Source organism: Jaminaea rosea, assembly GCF_003144245.1.
Source record: "Jaminaea rosea strain MCA 5214 unplaced genomic scaffold BDZ90scaffold_10, whole genome shotgun sequence".
NCBI lineage: Eukaryota > Fungi > Basidiomycota > Exobasidiomycetes > Microstromatales > Jaminaea > Jaminaea rosea.
The window spans coordinates 60108-85126 of NW_020289984.1; the positions used below are offsets into that span (position 1 = coordinate 60108).

General features: G+C 59.9%; 8 protein-coding genes across 8 annotated transcripts; 4 read left to right on the forward strand and 4 right to left on the reverse strand.

Annotated features, from left to right (window-relative positions):
- Positions 1-1883: 1883 nt before the first annotated feature.
- BDZ90DRAFT_210763 (RNA-binding domain-containing protein) lies at positions 1884-2657 on the forward strand (the record flags this gene model as incomplete). Its single annotated transcript, XM_025504084.1, has 3 exons — positions 1884-2015; positions 2213-2244; positions 2354-2657. Coding segments are annotated over 3 exons (468 nt in total), but the record flags the coding sequence as incomplete, so codon positions are not given.
- Positions 2658-4349: 1692 nt separating this feature from the next.
- Positions 4350-7648, forward strand: BDZ90DRAFT_280448 (hypothetical protein). The gene is made up of 2 exons (XM_025509282.1): positions 4350-5030; positions 5109-7648. The coding sequence occupies exons 1-2, from the start codon at positions 4650-4652 to the stop codon at positions 7593-7595; spliced, it is 2868 nt and encodes a 955-aa protein (XP_025361018.1). The 5' UTR covers positions 4350-4649; the 3' UTR covers positions 7596-7648.
- Position 7649: 1 nt separating this feature from the next.
- On the reverse strand, positions 7650-9209 carry BDZ90DRAFT_233056 (hypothetical protein). The gene is made up of 2 exons (XM_025506490.1): positions 8496-9209; positions 7650-8405 (listed from the first exon to the last, which is right to left on the reverse strand). Exons 1-2 carry the CDS (start codon positions 9150-9152, stop codon positions 7872-7874), a joined length of 1191 nt encoding a protein of 396 aa, XP_025361019.1. The 5' UTR covers positions 9153-9209; the 3' UTR covers positions 7650-7871.
- A 216-nt stretch (positions 9210-9425) lies between these two features.
- On the forward strand, positions 9426-11504 carry BDZ90DRAFT_280450 (hypothetical protein; the record flags this gene model as incomplete). Its single annotated transcript, XM_025509283.1, has 2 exons — positions 9426-9438; positions 9511-11504. Exons 1-2 carry the CDS (start codon positions 9435-9437, stop codon positions 11502-11504), a joined length of 1998 nt encoding a protein of 665 aa, XP_025361020.1. The 5' UTR covers positions 9426-9434.
- Positions 11505-11590: 86 nt separating this feature from the next.
- Positions 11591-13657, reverse strand: BDZ90DRAFT_38316 (monooxygenase). Its single transcript, XM_025509538.1, has 4 exons — positions 13253-13657; positions 13047-13171; positions 12728-12969; positions 11591-12652 (listed from the first exon to the last, which is right to left on the reverse strand). Exons 1-4 carry the CDS (start codon positions 13405-13407, stop codon positions 11678-11680), a joined length of 1497 nt encoding a protein of 498 aa, XP_025361021.1. The 5' UTR covers positions 13408-13657; the 3' UTR covers positions 11591-11677.
- Positions 13658-15929: 2272 nt separating this feature from the next.
- Positions 15930-16835, reverse strand: BDZ90DRAFT_38345 (hypothetical protein). Its single transcript, XM_025509539.1, has one exon. It carries the CDS (start codon positions 16684-16686, stop codon positions 16045-16047), a length of 642 nt encoding a protein of 213 aa, XP_025361022.1. The 5' UTR covers positions 16687-16835; the 3' UTR covers positions 15930-16044.
- A 265-nt stretch (positions 16836-17100) lies between these two features.
- Positions 17101-19607, reverse strand: BDZ90DRAFT_233058 (hypothetical protein). The gene has a single exon (XM_025506491.1). It carries the CDS (start codon positions 19486-19488, stop codon positions 17167-17169), a length of 2322 nt encoding a protein of 773 aa, XP_025361023.1. The 5' UTR covers positions 19489-19607; the 3' UTR covers positions 17101-17166.
- A 746-nt stretch (positions 19608-20353) lies between these two features.
- On the forward strand, positions 20354-23756 carry BDZ90DRAFT_38360 (hypothetical protein). The gene is made up of 5 exons (XM_025509540.1): positions 20354-20808; positions 20896-20919; positions 21113-21908; positions 21996-22919; positions 23006-23756. The coding sequence occupies exons 1-5, from the start codon at positions 20632-20634 to the stop codon at positions 23593-23595; spliced, it is 2511 nt and encodes an 836-aa protein (XP_025361024.1). The 5' UTR covers positions 20354-20631; the 3' UTR covers positions 23596-23756.
- Positions 23757-25019: the final 1263 nt, after the last annotated feature.

A 25019-nucleotide genomic window follows, 5' to 3' on the forward strand; every position in this document is an offset into this window, starting at 1 on the left:
TCGTACTCAGCATATAGCCACGACCAGCCACGCAAACACTACGACGACTACGGTGTCCATCGCGGCTTCTCGTCCTACCTTCCCGACCAGCACGAGCAGGAGCTCGAGCACGAACACGAGCACGCAGAGCGTCGCGCTGGTCTCTACGACAAGCTCGCTCACCTCCGTACCCTGACTACGCAGCAAGAAGCATCATCCTCCGCCTTTCCCCAACCTCATCCTCCTACTCGTCAACCAAGCTCACTCGATTTTCTGCATCATCGCAACTCAGGTGAGTGATAAATTCCTTTTCGTGTCCGAGCGTAGACACTGGAGTGCGGCCATGACTGGGGCTTCGTCGTTGTAGTGATGGCGGGTTCGCATGCATGACGCTCGGACCGCTCGTCCCGAGTCGGCGCCTTTCCCATGTCGCGGACGCTGGGCGTCAGCATTGTCGATCAGAGCTCTAATCGCGCAGGCCCAAGGATGGGGCTCGAGCGCATCGCCGTCGCTGTCGTTGTCGTCAACACCGTTGCTTGCCCAATCCTGGTCTCAGAGCCGCTCAACACGGCTTCTCACGGCTGAGCAAGGGGAGCGGGACGGCCTCTTTGTAGCCACCATCTCTCTCTTTGCAGCCGCTCGGCCCTCCTTGTCTCGCCCGTGAGCCTCTTCTCGGATTACTCTGCAAGCGTCAGGCCGCCACCGCCAGCGCCGGTCTCGTACGGGGGTGACGAGGGCTTGACATCGACGAGTGAGGAGGAGGTCCAAGCGACGCCTGTACGACCTCAAAGTAAATCGTGCTCAGCCGACCGGTCACTCCCTCATCTCGCTCTGTCGACGCCAACACCTCTTCATTCCACTTTCTACTCGCTCGCACCTCGCACTGCAACGCACGCAAGCTTGCCGTACTGACAAAGCAATCATTGCCTTCCCCTATCGAACCACTCGTTCCCACCTTCCTCTCCTTCCATCCTTACCCCCTCCTGTCCACCTCACTTTGTCGTCATCGTCTACACCCGCCTCAAGCAGAGGCCCGCAGCAACATGGACGTCCGCATCGAAGACACTCGCAACTCCAGCAGCAATCACAGCAGCAGCGTAAACAACACCACGAACACCAACAGTATGCAGCCCCACCAATCGCAAGAGCATCTCCCTCCTCCTCCTACCTCTCGATCTCCTCTACAGCATCAGCATGGCCAGCCTCATCCTCCTCTTTCACCAGCCAAGACGCGCCTTGACCTCGTCCACTCGCAAGGGTATGGTCCGCTGGACGGCGGTCTACCACCTCTCACCTCATCGCCTAACACGGATCGATACTCCTCGTCGGGCACTGCTGATGACTCGACATTTACCAAGGGCTCGTCCTTCTCGTCCGATGTCGGCAGGACGACCGTTGGAGGGGACGGCTACTTTGACACGATCGATGCTAAGCAGCAGAGCCGTGTCAGGTACGACTTCAGCGCCACGCATGATAGTCTGGACGCGAGGGCTAGGCAGTGGCCACCTGCCCGATACGGAGGCGCAGAAGAGGACCAGCAGCAGAGGGCGGCTCGCAATGGTTGGCCTCACTATCTACCTGAAGAGCTATCGTCAATGAGCGAGGCAGAGTGGAAAGCCAGGTGCGTCGTCGAGTTCTTGCACTACTGCCGTAGCAGCTACTCACCATTACCTGCCGACCGCACCCGCAGATTCGACCCACAACGCCAAGCCCTCGCAGAGAGCAGCCTCCGAGCTTCGCGCGGCAGTCCGGCACTTCCTTTTGGACGGCGCTCCTCACCACCAATCGAGTACGCCGTCTTCGTCTGCGACCTCGCTCCCGACGTCCGCGAAGAAGACCTGGTGGCGGCCTTCCTCAATCCACCGGGACCACGTCCCTTCATCAGCACCCGTTCGGCCAAAGTCATGCTGGACACTGTCACCGGTCGCTCGATGGGCTTCGGCTTCGTCCGCTTCACCGACGAGCAAGATAGCCAGCGTGCCCTTGTAGAGATGCAGGGAGTTACCATCACCTCCCGCTCTGGCCAGGGCAGGCCCGTACGACTCAACCCTGCCAACCCCCGCCGAGGAGGGGAGGGAAGCACACCGAGCGACGCCTCGCCCGGCGAGCACCCCGCAGCGAGCAATATGGCTCTGCGCGACTACTTCGACAACCGCGGACGATACTCCAATCCCACGCCTGCAGAGATCGCAATGCAGTCGTCCCTCTCCCCATCCACCTCTAGCTGGGCAAGCCTTCCCGGCTTTCCAACTATACCCGCCACTGGTGCCTCGGGGCCAGTCGACGTCTCGCTGCGCAACAATTCCGCTCCAAGCGGGTCGAGCTTCGGTGGCCCTGCTTCGCTCACCAACACCGGCTTTACCCTGGGGCCCAGCACTCTACCCTCACCAAGCTCCGCACTGGACCCAAACAATACGACCGTCTTTGTCGGCGGATTGTCCAGCCTCATCTCGGAGGACACCCTCAAGACATTCTTCGCTCCCTTTGGCGCCATTGCCTACGTCAAGATCCCGCCTGGAAAGGGGTGTGGATTCGTCTCCTTCTTGCGCAAGATCGACGCAGAGAGGGCTATTGAGCGTATGCAGGGTTTCCCTGTTGGTGGTTGTAGAATCCGGCTGAGCTGGGGCAGAAGTCAGGGCGAGAAGAGCCAGCATCAGGCGCAAGTGCAGATGAACAATCTCAGTCAGCTTGCGGGGCTTGCTGGGCTGGGTGGACAGGGTGGGCTGAAGGGATTGAGACCACAGCAGTTGGCTCACCTGGCCGACCTCAGCCAAGCGCTCGCACAGCAGCAGAGTGGTGGTGGGAGAGGCAGGGTGAGGGCGCACAGCGGTAATGGCGCTGGCGGGTACGGGCAGGACGACGGTAATGCCGAGCTCACGCAGGAGATATTGCAGCGCTTCCTTCAGACCTCTGTTGGGTCAAGTGATACTGGTGGTGCGGCCGGCAGCGGTGGCAGTGACTGGCCGACCTCCTTCTCTGATCCTTACGCCAGCGGCTACGGGCACAGCCACGCGCAAGGATACGGCTACGGTCACGATCAGCTCGGCGAGTCCACTGCCTACTCATTCGGCAGTTATACGTCGGAGGGAAGGCAGCGCATGGCCGCTTCTGCTCGTCCATTCGAGTCACGTCGCTTCCCTGGCGCGAACCCTACTGAAAGCTGGGGTGGAGAGGACGTCGATTTGGCAAACGTATTTGGGTCCCTGGGTATCGAGGATGATCCCGGCTTCAGAGCACCGCCCGCGCAGCAGCGACACGTCCGCGGGGTCAGCAGCGGCGGCTTGACCGAGCAGCCGTATCGCTCAGTGCCCCACTCTGCGATGCGCCCACACGCACTCACCCTCTCCGAGGAGCACAGGCCATGGCAACATCGAACGCCTCCTTCCTCAAGCGGTACCGTTACGCTCAGCTCCTCAACTACGACTATGCCTCCCTCATGGTCCGCACCTGACGTCAGCTCAAGCCCGGCTCGCGCCGCCGCGCCGGCTTGGTCGGTTGATGATGCTAGGCGCCGAGCAGCGCCAAGCTACAAGAGCTATAGAGATGAGGATGAGGATGATCGTCACAAGGGGTTCTCGCCCTTCAGCCCTGTGGTCGGCGGTGGAAGAGAGCTGCGTGACGTGACAGAGGCAGGCGGAGAGTCGACGAAGTGCGACCAAGCATCATCTTCGACTTCGCCCGGCAAAAGCACCTCGCCTGCTTAGAGGGGTTCGTCTACGAGCCTGAGGAGTAGAACACCCTCCGCACATACTCAAGCTAGACCCGTCTTTCATTCACAAGTTCGTCCTCACTTCTGCCATGATTCCTCTCAGCGTTTCCGCACAAGACGCTCCCATGTTTGCACAGCAAAGGCCAGCAAAAGATACACGGCCGATTCGTCAACTCGGCTCGGATCATCCAAGCTATGCCTCAACGATGGCTGCCACCGTCGTGACAGCACAAGACCACCTCACCGCACTTTGCAGCGCATCACGCCCCCCTCGCTGCTTCTCCTTTACCATTCTTCACCTCTACACGTCACGAAGAGCGAAGCCCACTTCTTGCCATCATGGTCCGTTTATCTCACACGCTATATCGCAGTACTTCTATTCCCCCTCTGTTCACGCTTGATCGTCGATCGTTCGTCCGCAGCCCCGTCGCTATACTTCACGAATACGAATGCATTCAATGATCATCACTCTCTTTGAGATGCTCGTCCTCTCGTACCCCCCTGACGCCGTCCCCCAGAGTTTGGTGTTGCTCTCCCTCGTCGAGCCGGCGGCCCCTTTTTGGGAACCACGTGGGTGTGCGAGACCAACACTCGGGCGGGCTGCGACGACCAAAGTAGTGCGAGGGAGGGTGAGCGGGCGCTTTGTCTCCTCTGCCCCGCTCCAATTACAACACACGACGAGCTCGCGAGCTAACGCCAATACCCCTGGAAGATATCTTGAAGCACACGACTGACCCATAGCCTTTAAGGTTACATACCACCCGCCTCTGCTCCTCCCACGGGCCAAAGCCTAGGAGAAATTGCGCAGCTCAGCGCTCATCTCGCATCGATCGGCGATGCATACAAGACGATAAAGGGCAGCTGCAGCAACTCACTCACCTGCCCAAACCTGCCGATCATTCATCACTTACAAGGAACAGACCCCGGCCCATATTGAAGCTCAAACGGAATAGCAAAGCCCATGGACCCTTCAGCTGCCACGATGGCTTCGCGGCCGGCCCCGCCGGCAAAGCGCAATGCCAGCTCTGGTAACAACAAGAGAATGAGCGGATCACCTGTGCCGGCTAGCCCGCAGCCTGAGAGGTCGCCTTCTCTCTCTACATCTGCATCGTCGAGATCGATTCAGGAGACGGGGGATACTCTCGTTGGGCCTACCTCGTCTGCTACTTTGAGCGGCCCAGGCCTCGGCTTCGATGTAGGCGAAGGCGCAGGCGCGGACGGGGAAGCAGATGATAGCATGACAGCGGCAGAGATGGAGCGAGCCATGGCTGGCTTGACGCGCAATGACCTGTTCACGGCGCTGAAGAGAGCAAAGGAGGAGATGGATAGGCTCGATGCTGTGGTAAGGACGAACCTCGCTGCCCACCAACATTGCTTCGTGGAACGAACTGACATTCGCCCCTCCCTCGCGCCCGCGCAGGTCTCATCCCAATCCCTGGAGATCGAGACCCTTCAATCCTCGCACACGGACCTCACCACCCGCCTCAACTCGCAAGAAAATGAGCACTCCCGTCTCAACCTGGCCGTCGCTCAGCGCGAAGCCCGGCTGGACGAGATGCGCCTCGAGCAAGAACGGCTAGAGGCGGATCTCTTCTCGCGAGTCGCCAGTCAAGACCGGCTCAAAGCCCGAGCAGAGGAGGCAGAGCGACAGTGTCGTTTAGCGGAGGAGCGATTGATCGGGTTGGGTCAGGCGAGCGATAGGGAGAGGGAGTACGCGAGTGATCAGGAGGAGCTACTGCGCGGCCAGGTCGAGAGGCTGGGAAGGGAAAATGCAGGCTTGAAGGGTGAGGTGGAAAGGTTGAGGGAGGAGTTGGAGGCGAGGCCGGACGAGCATGAGCAGGCGGCATTAGACAGGGAGCAGACGGGCGATGGCAAGCTGGCTGGCGAGGAAGCAGATGCCAAAGATACGTCCGCGGTACCTACCACGCCCAGCTCTACCCTTTCAACACCACAGCGTCCCCGCGGTCAAGCATCCCGCGGGCACCTCTCGCCTTCCCCTCGTGGACCACGCTCCCGCTCCTTTGCCGCTGAGCAAGACGCCGCCGAATCCGAGGCGCTCGTCTCCTCCCTTTCAGAGGAGGTGGCCCAGCTTAAGAAGACGCTGGCGAGCCAGGACGCCGCCTTGAACGAGGTGCGCTCCACCCTCCTTAAGGAACGCTCTCGCGCTCAAGACCTAGAAGCGGAAAAGGCTGAGCTGGAGAGTCTGGCGTACGGGAACACGCTGCAGCACTTGATGAGGAGGCGCGACGCTAAAGATCGACTAGACGAAGAGGAGGAGGGGGAGGAGAGCGAGCTAGACAGCAGTGCGGCAGCTAGTACTAGCGGGCAATCATCTGGCACAGAAGAAGAGGAGAGCAGCGCCAGTAGCGCTGCTGAGCAACAGGAGGAAGAGGACGACGTACCTGACACGCCCGTCACTCCAAAGGCCAGCAACATCAGCGCGACGAAGGCTTCACGCCGCAAGTCGACCGGGCTTCGCTCCGCCTCCGGACGACTGCGTCGACGTACGAGCCTGACGGAGATTCCCGAATCCCTCAGTCAGGAGCTCCTCCAGCCGCAGCCTACGCACACGGACACATCTTCCTCCCTCTCCTCCTCGCCCTCCCAACAAGGCGATGTCGCAACAATGCGCACCGAGTTGGCCAAACTTCGCCTAGAGAACAAGGGCTTGAGCGTCTACATTTCCAAGATCCTCAACCGTATCCTCTCGATGGAAGGGTTCGAGAAGGTCCTCGCTGCCGACTATACTGGCTCCGGTGTGGGAGGAGCTGCGGGGGGATGGCAAGGCAGCGTCAGAGCGCAGAGGACTGCGGTGGCTCAGAGGGAGTGGCAGGAGAGGAACAGTCCTCAGAAGAAGAAGAGGACGAGCATTTTGCCTGCAATTTTGACGTCGGGAGTAGGAGGAGGAGGAGGAGGGGGAGGGGGAGAGAGATCCTCTTCGCCTGCGACTGGTGGGGACGATGTGGAAAGCGATTCTGCCTCGACGACGAGTGCCGCCGATAGCGCGGCGGCAAAGAAGGATCGACGTCGTCAAAGCACCGGCATCTTAGGCTTCGGCGGCTCGTCTTCCTCTTCCGGTGGTGGCCCTTCCTCTTCGTCCTCCTCCATTGGCGGCGCAGGCGACCAGGCAGCAGTAAAGAAGAAAGCAGGTCGAGCCTCGGTCGATTGGAAGTCTTTGCGGATGCCCTGGTCGTCTAGCAGCCCAACGGCTACTGAGCAGCCGAGCAATCTACGACCCTTTGCCCTCAAGACGACGAGCACGGGGCAGCCAAGCGAGTCCACCCCGCATTCAAAGCGGAACACCGTCACGCTCACCTCTTCCCAGGGAGCGGGAGCGGTTGGAGATACATCCCTTTCCTCGCTTGGTTCGCCCATTCTCTCACAGGGGGACACATCGACCCTCTCAACCCTCTCGGCTCACTCGCAATCGGCGCCCTCAGACGAAGATGAAGTAGAGAGGCAACGTGCTCGCACCTTACTTGAGATGCAGGGCCTGAAGGTCCCCGAGCATCAGTTGACGCCTGTTTCCCCCGCTACGAAGGAGGGGCAATCGATGACAGGCGCGAGCGGTGGAGCAACAGGAGCAGGAGCAGGTGGAGGATTTGGAGCTTTCTTCGCTCGCGTGCTGAGCGGGACAGGGGCTGCGCCTGCAAGCACGTCGCCGCAACCAGGCGTCGCTACCTCCTCCTCCTCGTCCTCTGGCGGAACTGCGCATCATGCAGGGGACGAGGAGGCCGATTCAAGCCTGACAAGGCCGGAGGACCTGATGGGCAGCAGCAGCGGTAGTGGGCGTAGGCGTGTGCGTCCCTCGAGAAGAAGCATGACGACCGATGGACTCTTTAAGGGAGCGGTTGCTGATAGTAGTGTGGCGGGGGATGAGAGTTATGCGTTTAGGTCGGAGAGGTGAGGCGTGGAGGGACAGACAGGGAGGGGAGGGGAGGGCACGCGAGCCAGCAGAAGATGCTTGGCATTTCACGACTTTTGCTACATTGCTTGCCTCATCTAATCATGACGAATCTTGTTTACGCCCGATGGGATTGCGTAGACGTGATTGCATTGGGTGACGTGGAGACGAGGGGAGAGTCCATAGTTAGGTTCCAAGAAGTACAGAGAGCGGGAGGGAGTGGATATCGAGCTCAAAGACAGTACAGCAGCCACTTGTCCCCGTTACGCTACGGCAACCTCAGCGCGTCCCGGCCCCGCCCCTTGTTGTGCCCCTCGTCGCTGCGGGGCCGGGGATGCCGCTCGGTCTTGCGGCGCCGCCCCGCGCTCCTCGAGCGCTTGCAGTCGTGGTAGTGGTGGTGGGACGTCCTCGAGTTGCCCCAGTGGTGCTCCCGCTGACTGTACGCCCGCGAGCAGAAGTGGCTGTCCCTCTAGCCGTAGTCGTCGATGCTCCCCTTCCCCTCCCCGTTCCCCGCGCACCAACCGTCGTCCCGCGTCCCCTTGTAGCCGCACCCGTCCCTACGCCAGCCGCTCTCGCATTAGCCTGCATCTCAGCCTGGACCCTCATCTCCTCCTCCCTCACCTCTCTCTCCCGTCTCCTCTTCTCCAGTTCCTCCTCGAGACGCTGTGCCTCGCGCATCTGTTTTGCCATATCCTCCGTCTGACCCCTCCACTCCGGGTTGAGCAAGAGGGACTGATGCTGCGATGAGCGAGAGAGGACGTCGATGTAGGACGAGAGAAGGGTGGAGGTGCATGTGAGCCGGTGGGAGAAGAGCTGTGCGCGCGTTTGCGGGGTGCAGAAGGATCATGGTCAGTAAAGATAGAGCGGGGAGAGTGTTGGTGCGAGGGAAGGCAGGGAACGTACCTCAATCTGTCCTGCGCTTCCCTGGAGCATTCTCTCATACGCCTCAAAGGAGGCATTAAGGCGCGCTAGATCTGCCAATTGACGCTGTACATTCTCCTTGCTTTCCACCTCACCTCCTTCCTCCCCACTTGCCTGCTCTCCGCCCATGGCAGGGGTGGTGGACGAGACAAAGTCTGCCAGACTGGGCAGAGGTGGTGGGTCGATATCGCTATTTCCTCTTGATCCTGCGCCACCGCCGCCGTTGTTGCTTGCCTTTGAGCATGTGGCTAGAATGGAGTCATCTGCTTCTGCCTCTCTAGCCGCAAGGTCGTCCTCAGCTTCGTCCTCTTCCTCCTGCTGTCCTGCCATGCGTTGATGCTGCTGAGGGATCGCACTGGGCGCAAAGAGGGAGACGCGACGCTTGTTCCCTCCTCCTCCGCCGGCAGCACCGGACACAGGTGGCCCTCCGGCCGTCTTGTTCAGTCCTTGTAGCAGACGCAAGTTGGCTTCGGAGGCGCGAGGAGGAGGAGCAGACGCCTTGGCCGATTTCCCCATCGTAGAGGGACGCGACCGAAGTGCTGCGCTTCCGCTGGTGCTGCTGGATGCGGTGGCATTGCCTGCTGCGCCTGCGGGGGAGGTGAGGAGGGAGAGGTCTGAGAAGGAGAGGTCGTCGTCCATTTTCCTCTTGCGGCTGATGCGGGTTGGAAGTGTTGGTTGTGATGGTGTGGTGAGGAGCGACCGACTGAACGCAACGCGGCGGACAGGCGGGGCGAGCAATCCAATGGGAGAGAGCGAGCGGATGGATGCATGACCGCGTTTCGGAACGGAAGTTGACCTGGGCAAAGGGAGCGGACAGGACAGGACAGGACAGGTGGATGAGCGGACGAGGCGAGGGACATAAGTGATCAACTTCCTTTCCAACCTTTGACCGCATACAAGGACAGGACATCGCGCGCAGCAATGTGTAAGTGCGAAGGAACGAGAGCAGCAGATGGTGGCATTGAGCTGAACTGTCGCTACACTTCTCGCGCGCCAGCCTTTGGCGGATTCGGCGGCTTCGGCCAGCAGAATAAAGCTTCTACTCCTACTGGCGGAGCAGCTGGCGGAGGATTCTCATTCGGTGCTCCCGCGGCCAACAACAACAACGCCTCCAGTACAGCTCCCAAGCCGGCGACGGGCGGCTTCTCCTTTGGCCAACCTGCCGCCTCATCAGCCCCTGCCAGCGGCTCGACCCCGACGCCCTCCTTCAGCTTTGGTGGCAGTGCGCAGCCAGCAACAGGAGCAGCTGGTGGAAGCTCACAACCTCCTGCTGCCTCGACTGGCGGGTTCAGCTTCGGCGCAAAGCCTGCCGCTCCTGCTAACAACGCGAATACGACTACCACACCCGCTCATCCACCTCCTGTAAACCTCTTTGGCGGCGGCGCTGGAGGGGCGGCAGCGGGAGGCAGTGGGACGGGCGGAGCAGCTCCTGCTCCTTCCTTTGGCGGTTTCGGTGGATTTGGAAAGCCAGCTGCTTCGACTGGATCCGCGGCGCCCGCAAACTCGGCCTCGACTTCAACACCATCATCATCCGCCCCTGCACCTGCGCCGAGCCTCTTCAGCGGCTTTGGCAAGCCTGCGGGAGGGGACGCAGCGAGTGGCAGCGGTGGCAGCGCGGCGCCGTCCCTCTTTGGCAAGCCAGCAGCACCATCAGCGGCGCCAGCGTCCACTTCAGGCGGAGCTGATGCATCGAAGCCCGCTGCTTCACCTTTCGGTGGCTTCGGGGGCTTCGGCACGGCGGCATCTTCATCATCTACCACAAAGCCGGAGGAGAAGAAGGATACGCCAGCAGCACCTGCAGCAGCTAAGCCGTCGCCCTTTGGTGGGTTTGGCGGTTTTGGTGCTAAGCCTGCTGAAGAGCAGAAGAAAGACCCTCCAGCTACTCCGACTTCAACAGCGACACCAGCAGCACCTGCTCCTGCGGCGGGCGGCTTCTCATTTGGCAAGCCGGCAGCATCCGCAGCGCCAGCAGCGGGCGTGGAGAAGAAAGACGAGCCTGCCAAATCGGCCGGTGGGTTCAGCTTTGGAGCGACACCCGCGGCTTCTGCTGCAGGCGCAGAGAAGAAGGATGGGCAGACTGCGACGACAGCAGCGCCAGCAGCTTCAACGGCTCCAGCAGCGAGCACGAGCCTCTTCGGAGCCAAGCCCGCTGCTACTTCAACAGCACCGGGTACGAGCAGCGCGACCGCAGCGCCAGCCTCAGCATCTGCAGCCAAGCCGGTCGCACCAGGAGCAGGCTCCACCGCAACGCCAGCCCCACCAGCATCCGTCGCCCCCTTGTCAGCCCCGTCTCTCCTCCGTGGCCGAACAATGGACTCCATTCTCTCAACCTGGACCACCTCGCTCTCATCCAGCATCAGCTCATTTTCCAAGCTCAGCGGGGAGGTACTAGTGTGGGACGATCTCCTGCGTCGCTCTGGCGCTGAAATCGCTACATTGGCGCAAGGCCTGGCGAAGGTAGAAGAGGGGCAGAGCAAGGTCGGCCAGGTGCTGGATTGGGTTGAAGGGCAGCAGAGTGATTTGGAGGGTCTGCTGGGGGGATACGAGCAGCAGTTGGAAGGGTTGAGGGAAAACGCTCTGGCTGCTAATGAGGCTTCATCGGGTGCGAGAGGGTTTGGGGCGTCGGTCAACAGGGGAGGTACGCCAGGCCTGAGGGGTGGGGAGTTGGAGCGTGAGAGGATGTACGCGCAGGCTGAGCGCCTCGATGCCAACTTGGGCGACCTTGCGGCAAGCCTTACCGCGATCATCAACGATGTCAACTCTTCGCTGGGCAGCGGCAACACGACGACAAGCAAGGACACGGCAGCGGCGGGCAGTGGCATCCCTGCCCTTCCCGGATCGAACGGCGCAGCTGCTAATAGAGAGGAGGATGCGGTGGAGCAGATCGTGGCCATTCTCAACGCGCATCTGAATAGTCTGCGCTGGATCGACGGGGCCGTCAAGGCTTTGAGGGGCAGGATTGGGGCGTTGAGACGGGGGGTGATTGAGTGAGCCAAGAGGTTGCTCAGACGAGACGAATGTAGAGGCGTCAATCCAAACTCATTATCATTGAGCAATTACAGATGTGAAGCTATGAGAAGGCAGAAGGGAACGCGAGACGAATCTGAGTCGATGAGGTGTGGGAAAGCGAAGAAGAGGAAGGCAAGCTGAAGACTGGAAGCTGCTCATTGCACCTTCTTTGCTTCGGCCTTGGGCGCGTAGAAGACGTCCATGTGGTCAAAGGCACCGCCATAACGTGCCTGCAGCCAGTCAAAGAACCAGTTGCTCCTCATGGCCCACACACCACCCTTGTAGTTCGTCCCGGCGCTCCTGGGCAGCACATTCTTTGCCCTCAAGAAGTACCCGGACTGGAGCGGGCTCATAGGCTCCGACTTCTCGATACTCTTGCCCGGAGGACCTCGAGGCGCAAAGTGCGAGATGTTGCGCTTGTCCATCTCGTTGAGCAGACGCGTGGCGTAGAGTACGCATACGTCCGATCCGAGAGTCCACGAAGCGTTGGTGTAGCCAAAGCAAAGGGAAGCGTTAGGCACGCCGGAGAGCATCTGCCCACGGAAGACCCAGCGCTTGTTCGTGTCGACCTTCTCTCCGTCGACGATGAGGCTTGCTCCGCCGAAGAGCTTGAGGTTCAAGCCTGTGGCGCACACGATGCAGTCGGCTTCGATCTCCTGCCCGTCTTCCAGGCGCAGCCCGTTCGGCGTGACCGTGTCGATCTTGCCAGTGGCGATATCCGCGTTGCCCTCCCTGAGGGCCTTGAACATGTCTCCATCCGGTACCAGGCAGACACGCTGGTCCCAGGGCTTGTAGTTGGGGCTGAAATGCGGGTCGATGCTGATTCGGCTGGGGAGTTGGCGCTTGGTGAGGGAGAGCATCACGTAGCGGGAGATACGCGGGAAGCCCTGGCAAACCCAGTAGAAGACGTAGTTACGGAGGGCGAGGAAGAAGCGAAGGATGGCAAAGTAGAGCATCGTGGGGACGAGACGCGCGAGGAGACTCTGGCTGTTCGCGTTGGGCAGGCTGACCATGTAGGTCGGGGAGCGCTGCAGGAGGGTGACGTGCTTGGCCTTCTTTGCCAGGTTGGGAAGGAGGGTGACCGCTGTGGCGCCGGATCCAATGACGACCATCTTCTTGCCCGTGTAGTCCTGCGAGCAAAAAAAAAGAGTAGCCAAAAAGGTTAGAGTGAGCTCTTCTCCAACGCTGTCTCGCCCGCCACTCACGTAGTCCTTGGGCCAGGCCTGCGGGTGAATCCACTTGCCCTTGAAATCCCTCATACCGGGCACCTCTGGCTGGTAGCCGCCCTGATAGTCGTAGTACCCGCTGCAGAAGAGGACGAATTTGCAAGTCGTAGTCTTGGTGTTGCCCGTCGTCTTGTCCAGCGAGGTCACCTTCCATTGGCGCTCAGTGGAGGACCACTCAGTCGAGTGGACCTCGCGGTTGTACGTGATCTTCTTGTCGATGCCTAGCGGGTAGCAAAAGCGCGCAGAGAAGGGGTCAACAACAGGACTCAAGGTGCCAAGCGAAGCTCGCCACACTCACCATACTCCTCGGCTGTCTCGCGGACGTAGTCGTAGATGTCAGCTCCATCCGCGATGGCCTTGTTGGCTGTCCAAGGGCGGAATGGGAAGCCCATGGTGAACATGTCTGAATCAGATCGCAGGCCACTGCACGAAACGAGGCGTAGAACAACGCTTGGTCAGCAACAGCCAAGTCAGGCTTCATATGTCGTGTGCTCGTGTGCTTACGGGTACTGGAACATGCTCCACGTCCCACCGAGGTCGTGCCTGGCCTCGAAGATCTGGTAGTTGAACTTGGTCTCCGTCTGGAGGCGGTAGCCGGCATTAATACCGCTGATGCCCGCTCCAATGACGAGTACGTCAACGTCCGTTTGAGTCTGCATAGTCGCGATGCTGTGGATGAAAGAAGGTCTAGACGTGGATGACGATGAGGCGACCTGCGATTAATCTAGATGAAGATGAGGACGAAGGGAGAAAGGGACGTGACGACGAAGACAGTCCTTTTGAGAGGCAAGAAAGATGATTCAAGATGCAACCAAGGAAGTGTGGGGTAGAAGCAGCAACGTCGGCTTTGCCTCCTCTCCTGGCTCTTCCTCCTCCCAGCTTCCCGTCTTTAGTCAGTCGATCCATGCGGTATCGAGCTGTGAAAATGACCCTCTCCCTCATGCCCTATCCGTCCGCTCCGCCTGCAAGCAATCTTCCCCGCTCGTGCGTGCGTCACTGCACTGAGCCCTAGCGCTCGGCGCGAGAGACACAAGCTTCGAGCCAAGTTGCCGGCGCGGGCGCCAAGTGTGTGGAGCGACTCGAGCGATTCAAGTGTCCGCGACTCGGCTGCCTCGATTCGGCCATTCTCACGCGCCAGCCCGCCTGTCCGTCCGCCCGCCCGGCAGGCCCGCTCACTCTCAGCTGGCTTCTGTGCCTGTGGCGCTCGTTGCTGACCGCATCTCTCGACGACCGCAACCAAGGCAATCAAGCAACAACAACGTAGTTTGACGTTGGGTTGGGCTTCGTCGGCGTCAATACCGAGGCCGAGCTTTGAGTCCAGCCAGTACCGAGGTAGCTAGGGTCGGGCAAAAAGGAAAGCAACCTCACGCGTTGCGCTACAACATTGGGAGAGGAGGGGCGTGAGGATGGCGTCGTCTTGTCATGGCATCTGCGAAGCAGCGAGGAGTAGGCAGCGAGCTCGGCATCAGTGATTTCAGTCAGGAGTGGAAGATGTGAGAGCCGGCTATGGATTGATGAGGAGGCGCATGACGCTCGACGTGTCTGTGAACGCTTGACAAGAACGAGAGATCGTCAAAGAGAGTTACGTGAGAGCCGCGGGAGAGTATCTGAAAGAGCGAGAGAGAGGAGAAGGCGGATGAGTGTTGGTGCTTGCGGCTCGATCGTGGAGATCGTTGATCGATGGTGAGCGCGCTTTAGTGGTCGCCTAATCGCAGAGACAGACGAGAAAGACGATTGAGGTGTCGCATCGTGGGCTATGAGTGTGTTTGGTGCTGATTTGACTTCAATGTGGAGACAGAGCTTGTAAGCTTTTGCAGCTGCGTTGTCGAGAAAGGATCGACGTGTGGCATGGCGTGGGTGAGGTGAAATCGACGAGTGGCCTCTGAGTCTCATGGACTGTTACTCGCGTCGCGGGTCAAGGCCGTGCCTGTGGCGGGGAGGTGACTTACGCCCTCCTGAGCCACTCGATGTGAAGGCGAGCTCAGGCGGAGGGTACCACGACTGATGAACGCGCGAATGCCTCACTGAGTGCAAAGGGGCGCTACTGCTCTCGCCCAATCGGCCTCGGTAGCAGCCGTCGCGTCGAAGTCTCTCGTCCTCCCAGTATGACTGACTTGAAGGGTAGCCACGAGGCTGTGAGGATCGAGGACGGGGCTCGTCGCAGTGGCCTTCATCAAAGCTCGAGCTGCGTCGCCTCTTCCTGTGTGAGCTAGCCTGACTGTGTTGCTCGGCATACCAAGTGTCGGGACCGGGACGCGTAGCACGCTTGTCAGTTCGATAGGCCTCTGCACGGCCTCGATCGTCGTGATGCTCGCGGCGGCTGTAGTCTTCACGTCGGTGGTCGTGAGTACGCTCTCGCTGTTGACGATGGACAGACCGGTGCCTCTCATCGTAGCTAGGGGGAGGAGATAGAGATAGCGAGAAGCTTCGGCCGCGAGGACGGTGGCATGACCTTGCATAATTCGCGGGAGAACAGTGACGCTGCGTCGTGCGAGGGTCATGGGCCTGCGGGTAGTACTTTGCTTCTTTGACTCTGTGCGACGGCTCGTTCTTGACTATAGCATCGCCTTGCGCTGACCCTTGGCCCAGGCGAGCCCCGATCTCCATGCCCCGACCGAAGTCTATCCCGCGCATGAAGTCCGTCGAAAAGGAAGACGCAGTAGGTAGCGTGGACCCAAAGCATGCTGGACCAGTCGACGGTTCAGGGACATGAGCTGGTGCCGGCGTGGCTAGGCGGTTGCTCTGCGTGTGTGTGTTAGGGGCAAGACGTCCTGAAATGGGATGATGTGGGGTGGTCAATGCTGGACCGCAAGAGTGCGCGAGTGTGTTTGAAGGATGTGTCACTGCATCCAGGTGAGGATAAAAGACGACAGCGTGCCCTTCGTCATCGTCATCAGAGTGATCATTCGTACGCTGATTCTGAGCACGGCGGTTTGGGGCCAGTGGGCGACGCTCGTGGCAGCCATTGCCGGACTGCGGCTGTGCTGAAGTGGCTTGTATCTTGCCCTCCTTGGGCACCTTGGCTTCCTTGGCTCCAACTAAGCTTCTCAAAGTGAGCGACGGCATGTGGGAAGCGCTCTTGGAGGTAGGGACTGCAGTTCTTTCCTTAGTGGTGATGGTAAGCGGACCTCTGATGTTGGTCTCGTGGTCGTGGCTAGCATTGATGGTATCGCCGAGCCACTTTGGGGGCAGCTGACCTCGGTTGATCTTTCGGACGACCACCTCCCAGGGGCACTGAGCTCCGGAGCATGTCAGCTACGGTCGTGAGGGGCGCTCGAGAAGGTCAGCATCGGACCTCAGCCAATAGAGAAGGCACCATAGACGTTGGAGCTCACAGTCCACTTCGTTTGAGTTTTCTTGATCACTGGAATTCCCCCGTCTCGCACACATTTGTAGGCGATGACCTCGCCGGCGGCCTGAGCAGTATTGAAGGTGGTCGTCTCCTCTGCGATGTCAGGCAGGTCTGGCGATGGAGTACGTAGGGGTGACGGTGTGGTGCCACGAGCCGGCGGATTTTCATTCGAGGTCGTCTGCTTGAGGGGATCATGGGAAGGTGAAGGACCCACCTCGCCTTCAGATGGCTCGGTGTCCTCTCTAGCGGTCAAGGGGGAGGAAGACTCTTGGGAAGGACCAAGCTCAGCAGCGGCAAGTGCCTTTGCTCGCTCTTTCGCCACTCGAGCTGCCTGGCGGGGTGGAGGCTGAGCAATAGCAGCGGGGAGCGAGGTGTGGCGAGAGGATGCCGTGACTCGATTGATTTCGCCTTGAGAAGGGTGGGAGCGGGGGAGAACTGGCTGACCTCTGTGCAGCGATGGGTGGGCAGGGATGGTTGTGAGCGACTGGATAGGAGCTAGCTGGTGATTGCGAGGGCAACGAGGCGAGACCCACGGCTGCTGCTGGGCAGGTATGCCCCAGAGGTCGGCCTCCTCGGTGCCGTCCATCCCAGCCACGGGTAGGGAGTAGGGACTGAGGAGCGGGTACAAGACAAAAGGGGAGCAAGGAGAGGGGTTGGGGGCAGGGGTCGACTTCAGTGATGGTTAGAAGAGAGGGAGTGAGCTTGAATCATCACTCAATCTGGGCTGTTGCCGCTTGTCTCGGTCTCCCGCTTAATGCGCGCACGAGGCTGCTCGACCGCGCCGTACTTTGTTCCTGACCGCCTACATTCTCCTTCCGCCGCGCCCATCCAAAGCCGCCGCGAGCGCTTATGCGCCCAGGAACGCGGCTCATCACAGCTGTGCTTCGAGGCCGGGCTTGAGCGTGGCAGACGTGGCTAGATACCGACCGTAGGCAAGGGTGAGTAGGCGAGAGAGGAGACTTGCGCACTGCTGGACCCGTCTCAACCTAGGCATTGTTATGCTTGATAGTAAGTTAGCATTGCAGGGCTCTGATATATCATGTCTTCCGTCCCTTCGAGAGCTCCCCTATTGCCCCGCTTCCTCGCCACCCCAAGCACTATAGATAACAGCGCTCAACGCCTTCAACTCCTTGACCGCACACACAGCGTCCAGCATCTCATTCGGGACCCCTTCCAACGCCAGCCCGCTCTGCCGTGCCAGCAGCGGCAAGATGGCTGCAAGCTTCAATCTCTTTCCTCCCAGCGCATTCGCGTGGACCTCCGCCTCTTCCTCTGCGGTACGCAGCTCGCGAATCCGATGCTGCTGCGGCGCTGCCTCGTCAAGGAGGGCCGCACTGTCGTGCTGACTGGGCTCGAGACCAAAGGGAGCGCGCAATGCTTCGGCCATCGTGTCAAAGGCGGCGTTGATGCATTTGCGAAGCACCTTGGCTGCGTCTCTTGACTCCAGGACGTCCCGTGTCTCGTCGAGGAGGGACGCGACGTGGGTGTCGTACTCTTTGACCGATATGGGTCCCGGACTGAGTGCTGTTGACGGCGGCAGGAGGCCAGAAGCGTGAAGGACTTCGAGGTCGCCCTGCGGTGTGGTGGGAAGGAGATATTGAAGCAGATGAACCCTACGCCTCTTGCCTCGCCTGTTGCGGGCTGTGGCAGTTGTGCTGCCACTCATGACGCTGACGCTCATCATGCTTTCATCCTCGAATTGGCCCGAGGAGAAGCCGTTGGGCAATAGTGACTCAGAGCCCATCGCCATTTTCGATTCGTTGGGCACGAAACCAGGGAAGTCTCCGCGAGGCGAGCTGGGTCCGTCACCCTCTTCCTCATCGTCCGCATCGCTCCTCTCGTACTCGTACTCAATCCTGCGCTTGATCCTCGCAAGCACGGCAACCGTCTCTTGGTGGTTCAACTGCGTCTTGAGCGGAACAGAAGCCATGACTTCTTCCACCTTTGACCTGACTCGTTCGCTGAGCTGCTGGCAGCCGGTGTGGAGGAAATACCACGAGAAGGTGAGGTAGGCTTCTGAGCTGTCTTGAGAGACATGTTGGCGCGATGAAGAGGAGGGTGACGAGGATTGAGAGGCGGCAGGAGTGTTGGCTTTTGCCCATGCGTCTTCGAAGGGATCCAGGGCAATGTTCGCCGGTGGCTGAGGCGTGGCCGCATCATCGTCCTGCCTCGCCAGGCTAGAGAGGTACGCATATCGCCCGAGAGTGTTGAGCTGAACGTGCGTGAGCATCGAAAGTAGATTGACGGCGTAGACTGTTGTGAGGGCGCGGGAGATGGCCGTAATCTTGAGCTCGGACCAGAGCTCCATCTTGAGCTTGCGATCCGCCGCTAGCTGCTCGGCGGCGAGGCGCTGCCGCTCCTCTTCAGCCTGACGACGCTGCTCTGCCTCTTCGAGACGTTGGCGCTCTTTCTCTTCTTCTTGCAGCTTGCGCTCCATCTCCTCCTCTGCTCGCCGCCTCTGCTGTTCTTCTTCCTCCTCTCGCTTCTTGCGCTCCGCTTCTGCTGCGGCTTGTCGAGCCCTCTCTTCATGCTCAAGCTGCAGACGCTTGTGATCCTCGTCGCTGACTGTTTTCCCCGGCTGCGTCGCGGCCGGGGGAGCATCTGCTGTCGATGCAGCCGGATGGATGCCGTTTGCCTCCGCTTTGGACTTGCCATTGAGCTCGTTTGCAGCGGGAGAACCTTGAGGCTGCGGGGCTGAAGATTCCTCAACTACGGCCTCGTGACTACCGTTGCTATCACCATTTGTCCTGTCGTGCATCCCATTGGTCATCGTCTTTTGCGTCGGCGTAAGGGTAGCCTCGGGCGAAATTGGCGGTGGTAGCGGCTCGGACACTGCGTCGAGCGCCGAGGTAGGAGCGCCTGAGGGAGCTACGATGTGCTTCGCTGGTGATGAGGCTGTCTCGGACGGCGCAGGTATAGCTTGTGCCTCTTCAATGGCTTCCACGGCAGGTGCTGTCGACTCAGCTTCTGGCGCAGCAGGCTGTATGTCGACTGCCTGCGGCACATTCGGCACCACCTTTCCCCTCTCTCCCACTTTCTTCAGCTCCTCTGTGATCTTATCAACATCAAATTTCTCGTTGACTCCCTTGCCCAACGTAGGCAGAAGCGCCATGACGGTGAACGCTACGTCGTTCTGGTTCTGTTGGAATCGCTTCTTAAGCCCATCCTTAGACTCGGCGTCTTTTGACATGCGCTCATGCAGGGCTGCGAGGCGAGAGATGAGGAAAGTTGTGAGAAAGTAAGAAGAGGAGAGGAATGTGACGAGATACCATGCTGGGCGGGGGATGCGGGATGCGAAGGAGGAGGCATAGCTGAAGAGGGAGGAGGCGGATGAAGAGATGCTGCGAGACGCGGCACCTTGGCGACGTGGCTGTGTGGGCGGAGCCATTGTGTAGAAGAGCGCAGCGAGTGTAATGCGCAGCCTCAACTGTATCGGCCGTGCTCGATGAGAGCAATTTTGCTCCCCTTTGGTGAGGGAAGTCGATGCAGAGATTGGGAATGTGTAATGGCAGAAAGGCAAAAAGCATTCTGGCTGGTCCGCGCCCGCTCGGCGACGTCCAACTCGAGCTCCTCCCGGCATCCGGCTCACGCGGAGCAAAGAGACCAGAGTACATCCGCTCAAAGACCGACGAAGACGACGATGGCCACGCTCAGACGAGTGCATTTAGGCGACAGCTTCGACGACAATCGCACGACTCTACGATCTGTCGCATTGCTTTGATAGATACGCGCCAGCACTCTGTATGCTGGCCGGCGATGCAATGCCCGCACCTGGCTATCTCAAAAAGTCACCACCTCGCAGCAGCGAGGTCACCATTTCGAGTCTTTGCTTCATCATTCGCTCCCGCCCTATCCTTCTCTGGCATCATCTAGCCCTGCGGAATATCACATCCACCGTCACCCTGCCCCGCTACCAATCACCCGCAGCCTATCGGCGGTCTCGCCGTCCCCTCTGATCAATCAAGAAGAGAGAGCACCTGGCGATGCCCATTAGCGGCGCCCGGCGTCGGCTCTTCTCCCGAAGCGACCACTCTGGCAAGGGGCCTCGTGGCCTTTCCTCGCTCTGGCCGTTGACGTGGTCGTTGTCCTGGAATCGACTGCTAGGGAGGTCTGATGGTAGTATCCGGCGAGACTGAAGCTGAACTGGCCTGGCCGGCGTTCCTTGTCTGTGCGTGCGTGCGGGCGTGCGTGAGGGCGTGCCTGCTTGCCTGCCAGGCTCGCTGCAAGCCACTCAAGTCGTCCTCCCCGCTCTGCCCCCGCCCGCTCAGCCGAGTCCGTGCTCGTCCCCGTCCCCGCCGGCGTCGAGTGTGACTAGACTTGGCAGCCTAATCGTCCTATCAAGCTTTCTTCCCCTTCTCTCCATCACTGCCAGTCCCACGTATCGTGCATCGTCATCATCATCTCTCCACCCAGCATCTCACCTCATTCATAGTCTTCGCCGCACCGACGTCGACGTCGTCTCCGGCGTCGCTCGCTCTTTGGGTGCCGCGTGCCGTGCCGTGCCGCCAGCCAAGATCTCAGCGCAGCAGCGATGCCTCCCGTCCGCACGGGCGAGGAGTCATCCCCGCCTCCAGCTCAGTCCAGCTCAAGCGCAGCGAGGATGAGGGTCGCTTCGCCTGGTACAGAGGGGAGTCCGCCTCCTGCAGGCGGAGGCGGTAGTAGCAGCAAGGATGGAGGATCGGGAGGAGGGATTAAGCAGCAAAAGGCCGTGAGTCGGGCGGCGCAAAGTGACAATTTCAAATACACACACGACACTGAGCTCGCCATTATCGTCCCATCTATGCTGTAACCGCAGTGCATTCATTGCCGCAAATCAAAGGTGAGAGAGCCCTGTTGATTGGAGTTGTTGAGCCACGTCATGCTAATAACTTTCCTATCCACCTTGCTTTCCTACCCGCCTGCCTCGACTGCTGCTGCTGCTGCTGCTGCGCGCCTCGTCCTGCTCCATCGGGCCATTTCTTTCCTTGCCGCGCGTCCTTTGTTTCATCGCAACGCTCATCGCGACGCACAAGGTCAAATGCATCAACGACGGAGGCCCACCATGCCGTCGATGCGCCGATGCTCGTCTCGAATGCAAGTTCAGGCTACGGGCAGACGATGAGACCTGGAGAGAGAAGACCGACGATCGTCTAAGCCAGATCGCTAGGAAGCTTGACGACTTCATCAGCGCTGCGCACCCGCCTCATCACCGTGGAGGTGGGTCGACCTCAGCAGCTCCTGGGCCGTCCTCCCTGCCGTATCATCATCATCACACTCACCCTTCATACCCATCTATGGCCCCGCCTCCCCTGCCTAGCCCGGGGATAAGGGCGCGCGCGAGCAGCGGGGCCACAAGCAGTCCCTCGGCCCCGTACCCGATGATGATCTCCAAGGCTAGCCCGCATAGCGACCACAGCTGGAGTATGGACCACACCTCGCCTGGCGGACCAAGGCAGAACAGCGGGCCAGGAGGTGATGTAGTCAACTCCTCTTCTCACCATCATCGCCGCTCCTCTAGCATGCGCGGAGGCGACCTTCTCTCTGCCCCGCCCGGCGTCGTTATGGCAGGTGGCCCTCACTCTCCCGGCGAATCTCTGACTCCTCGATATCACAACCCGCCGCCACTCTCCTCTGTACCCATGCTGCCGCCGTTGACGCTGGACCCAAGCCAAGGAGCTGTACCGTCTTCACTGCAGGCCGTCAGCCATCATTCGGCGCCTTTTTACCTCACCAACCCGCTGCCTATGCGTTGGACGAGTGGCATCTCTAGCAAGGAGAGTTATGGCGCGCCTGTGCCTTACATTGGGCGAGATGATCCCCGTCTCACCTGTGAGTAGAAGGCGAGCGAGCTCGATGTAGGGCCACATTGTCGTACTGTAGCTGACCCATTCTCCCACTTCTGGCCGCTCGAATCAGGCATCAGTCGCGGTCTCTGCCCCCTCGAGCGTGTTCGCCAACTCTTCATGTTCTTCGCCGATCGTATGCAGCCACACAGCTTTGGCTTCCCGACTTTCCCTCCCTCCGAGCAGATGACCCCACTAATCATATCCTCCATCGCCATGGTCGCTTCCCTCCACGAAGCCTCCAGCCGCCAGTACCACGGCGTGCTCAAGGGAGACGTCCTCTCTCAACTGCCTACAGAGACGGACCTGACAGAAGAGCACAGCCTGGATCCAGAGCTTGGCATAGGCGTGGAGGAGATTACGGCCGCCTGCATTGCCAGCTCATGGCTAGGAGGGGACGAAGCTTGGAAGCTCGCACGCACCGCCCGCTGGTGGGCCCTCGCCTACCTCCGGCACTACGAGCTTAACATGACTCCCGGCCCCTTTGGCGGAGTAGGGCAAGGACGGTCGGTCACGCTCGGCGAGGCCCTCACGATTCTCCCTCCCTTCCGCAATATCGACCTCTCGGTCAAGTTGCGTATCTGGCTCGAGTCCTACATCGTCGATGCACAACAGTGCTTCATGCTCGACCGCGCTCCGCTGGCTCCCATGCAGACGCCGCACCAGTATTGCGAGACACTGCGTGGGGTCTACTATCAGAACGCGAGGGATACGGCCTTTCACAATGGGAATGCCAATGGTGGAGGCGCTAATGGAGGGGTGCCGAAGCTGAGCCAGCATGATAGGCAGCTGATTGCGCATGCCAATCTACTCGACGTCTTGCTCGAGGCGCAGAGGGCCGAGAGGATGACGGATTATTCGACGCTGCATCATCAGAATGGGGGTGGCGGCGTGGATCATGGTGCGCAGGAGGAAATTGTCAGAGTGAGATTGAGCCAAATTCTGGCGCAGATGGAGGCGGTCGATCGTTGGAGGGAGCTTTGCAGGCGAGATGAAGGTGAGCAGCGAGGGCACACAACGGACGATGCTGGGTCCCAGGCGCTGACGATCATCTCTTCTCACCCTTGAACCCCGCTTCCGCAGACGTTTCAGCCGCAACACCCTCCTCGATGGACCTGACCTTCATCTACCACCTCGCTCGCGCCTACATCGGCTCGCTCGCCCTCTCCCTACCGTCCGTCTCAGCCGCCTACACCCCCAACGGGAGCAGCGAGGCAAATCACGCCACCTCCCTTTCATCATCTCAAGTCTCCCTCGTCTCTTGGGCAAAGGAAGCAGCCCTCACTTCTCTGGAGCTCGCGCAAGAGAAGAAAGGTCGCGGCTTCGGGGACCGAATCGTAGCCATGCCCACGTGGTACCACTTTCTCCTCACACAGATCGTCGGGTTCCTCCTTCAGCTCATTCAACGCAAGCACCGCTTCCTCCTGGCAAGGGAGGCGCGCACCATTCTCATCAAGTTGGAGCCCTTTGTCCAACTCTACGTGTTCGAGATCAATGCGCACGCCTGCTTGGCTCCCGCGTTCAACTTTGGCGGGCCAACAGCCAGTGGAGAAGAGGGAGCTGCGCCTGTTCCGCCGCCTATACCGAATGCGAGTGGAAGGCACCCGGCTGCGGCCATGGCTGAGATGATGGCGAGGGGAATTGCGCATGTGAAGGCGCAGAGCAAGGGGTAGTCAGCGCGACCTAGGCTCACCGGCGCGATGCAAGCATTGGGGCCGTGTAGCAATAGAGCCACGGTCCCAAGTAGACATGCTCCTTCCCACACCTTGAGCTTCCTTTCTCTCGACTTTTTCCCTCCTGTATTCTTTCCCAATAATTCTGCGCCTCCGTTACTCGTCCCAATCGCCTAAACACGCCTCAGCACCAGGGCGACACCGGGGAGAAAGGGCCGCATCGACCGCCCAACCCCCGCCTATATCGTCATCAGCAGCCAGCAGCCACGCAAGATAGTGTGCTGCAATGTACATCGCCTCTGTCTCTTCACGTCACGAATCTCAATGTGTTTCTACATAAGACGAGCAAGCACAGTGGTCTTGGGCGACACGGTTTGCATGCTCCTGCGAGTGTGAGCTGGGAGAGCGAGGCGGGCGGAGACCGCGCGCGGCGTCTGGCACTCGGACGGAGAGGAGAGGCCCAACTTTTCTGTTCCAACGTCGGGGCGTCGCGCTCCTTTCCTCTCTTCTTCTCTCAACAACCTCGCCACGATTCTCCAACAGATCATCTTCCCAGGGCCCTCTTTGCCCCTTCTCCATCATCGATGCAGGGGGCAGTAGGGGGGCCCGCTTCACTTTTTTGGGTGAAGATGGGGAGACAAACGACTTAGGAATCACCGGCTGAGGGAGAGAGAAGTGATAGGCCATTAAAACCATTGTCTGTTGAGGGCGACCCCGTTGAGGGTTGTTGCCCCAGGATGGGATGATGACCTATTGGACCTTACATTGATGCGAGTTATGAGACGATGGAAGAAGAGTTGCGGGTCAATCGGGATCGCGAAGGAGAGGGCGGACCAGATACGAGGCAGAGGATCGAGAGGACGGTGAGTCGTTACTCGACTGGGTCATGTAGAAGATGGGTAAGGGAGCCGGGCACGAAAGAGAATACCATCGAGGTAAAAGCATGCGTTACAGCAGTACACGACCAAAGTGAGACAGGGTGCGCTCGTGACTTGAGGCGCTCAGAATACTAAGCCAGGAACTGGCTCTTGAATCTCCCCTCGGTTATGGCTAGAGCTTGCAGAATGCGTACAGCACGATTGCTAAGGCATGCTGGATTGAGCCCGCGATCATCGGCGCGCCTTCACCTGGTCCTCCCTATGCTACCATCGCTGGCTACTCCAGTGGTGGATTGCGGTAGTGGCTTGCGAGCCGCCAATTTCCGTCCGTTGGTATCAGGGAAATGGCTCGGCGCCGCCGGTCGCTCAACTCCGTGACCGGCTGCTCGCGCTGCTCATCGACAGCCGCTGCTGGCATCAAGACTTTGGACTCCGGGGCGTGCCATGAGAAGCCAAGAAGACACAAGCGCTCAGTCAGTTGCCCTTTGTCCATTCGGCCTTGGCGTGACGTTGTGCCGCTACGGCTACACGGACGATGAGGTGGCG

What these genes read in the sequence shown, in the direction of transcription:
- BDZ90DRAFT_280448 (XM_025509282.1), top strand. Translation starts at nt 4,650, where the DNA reads ATGGACCCTTCAGCTGCCACGATGGCTTCGCGGCCGGCCCCGCCGGCA. An exon ending in TGGATAGGCTCGATGCTGTG is followed by an intron (nt 5,031 to 5,108) that starts GTAAGGACGAAC and finishes GCGCCCGCGCAG; the next exon opens with GTCTCATCCCAATCCCTGGA.
- BDZ90DRAFT_38316 (XM_025509538.1), bottom strand. Translation starts at nt 13,407, where the DNA reads ATGCAGACTCAAACGGACGTTGACGTACTCGTCATTGGAGCGGGCATC. An exon ending in TGGAGCATGTTCCAGTACCC is followed by an intron (nt 13,172 to 13,252) that starts GTAAGCACACGA and finishes CGTTTCGTGCAG; the next exon opens with TGGCCTGCGATCTGATTCAG. An exon ending in CGAGACAGCCGAGGAGTATG is followed by an intron (nt 12,970 to 13,046) that starts GTGAGTGTGGCG and finishes GCTACCCGCTAG; the next exon opens with GCATCGACAAGAAGATCACG.
- BDZ90DRAFT_233058 (XM_025506491.1), bottom strand. Translation starts at nt 19,488, where the DNA reads ATGGCTCCGCCCACACAGCCACGTCGCCAAGGTGCCGCGTCTCGCAGC.
- BDZ90DRAFT_233056 (XM_025506490.1), bottom strand. Translation starts at nt 9,152, where the DNA reads ATGGACGACGACCTCTCCTTCTCAGACCTCTCCCTCCTCACCTCCCCC. An exon ending in GAAGCGCAGGACAGATTGAG is followed by an intron (nt 8,406 to 8,495) that starts GTACGTTCCCTG and finishes ACGCGCGCACAG; the next exon opens with CTCTTCTCCCACCGGCTCAC.
- BDZ90DRAFT_38345 (XM_025509539.1), bottom strand. Translation starts at nt 16,686, where the DNA reads ATGGACGGCACCGAGGAGGCCGACCTCTGGGGCATACCTGCCCAGCAG.
- BDZ90DRAFT_38360 (XM_025509540.1), top strand. Translation starts at nt 20,632, where the DNA reads ATGCCTCCCGTCCGCACGGGCGAGGAGTCATCCCCGCCTCCAGCTCAG. An exon ending in AGATGATCCCCGTCTCACCT is followed by an intron (nt 21,909 to 21,995) that starts GTGAGTAGAAGG and finishes CGCTCGAATCAG; the next exon opens with GCATCAGTCGCGGTCTCTGC. An exon ending in GCTTTGCAGGCGAGATGAAG is followed by an intron (nt 22,920 to 23,005) that starts GTGAGCAGCGAG and finishes CCGCTTCCGCAG; the next exon opens with ACGTTTCAGCCGCAACACCC.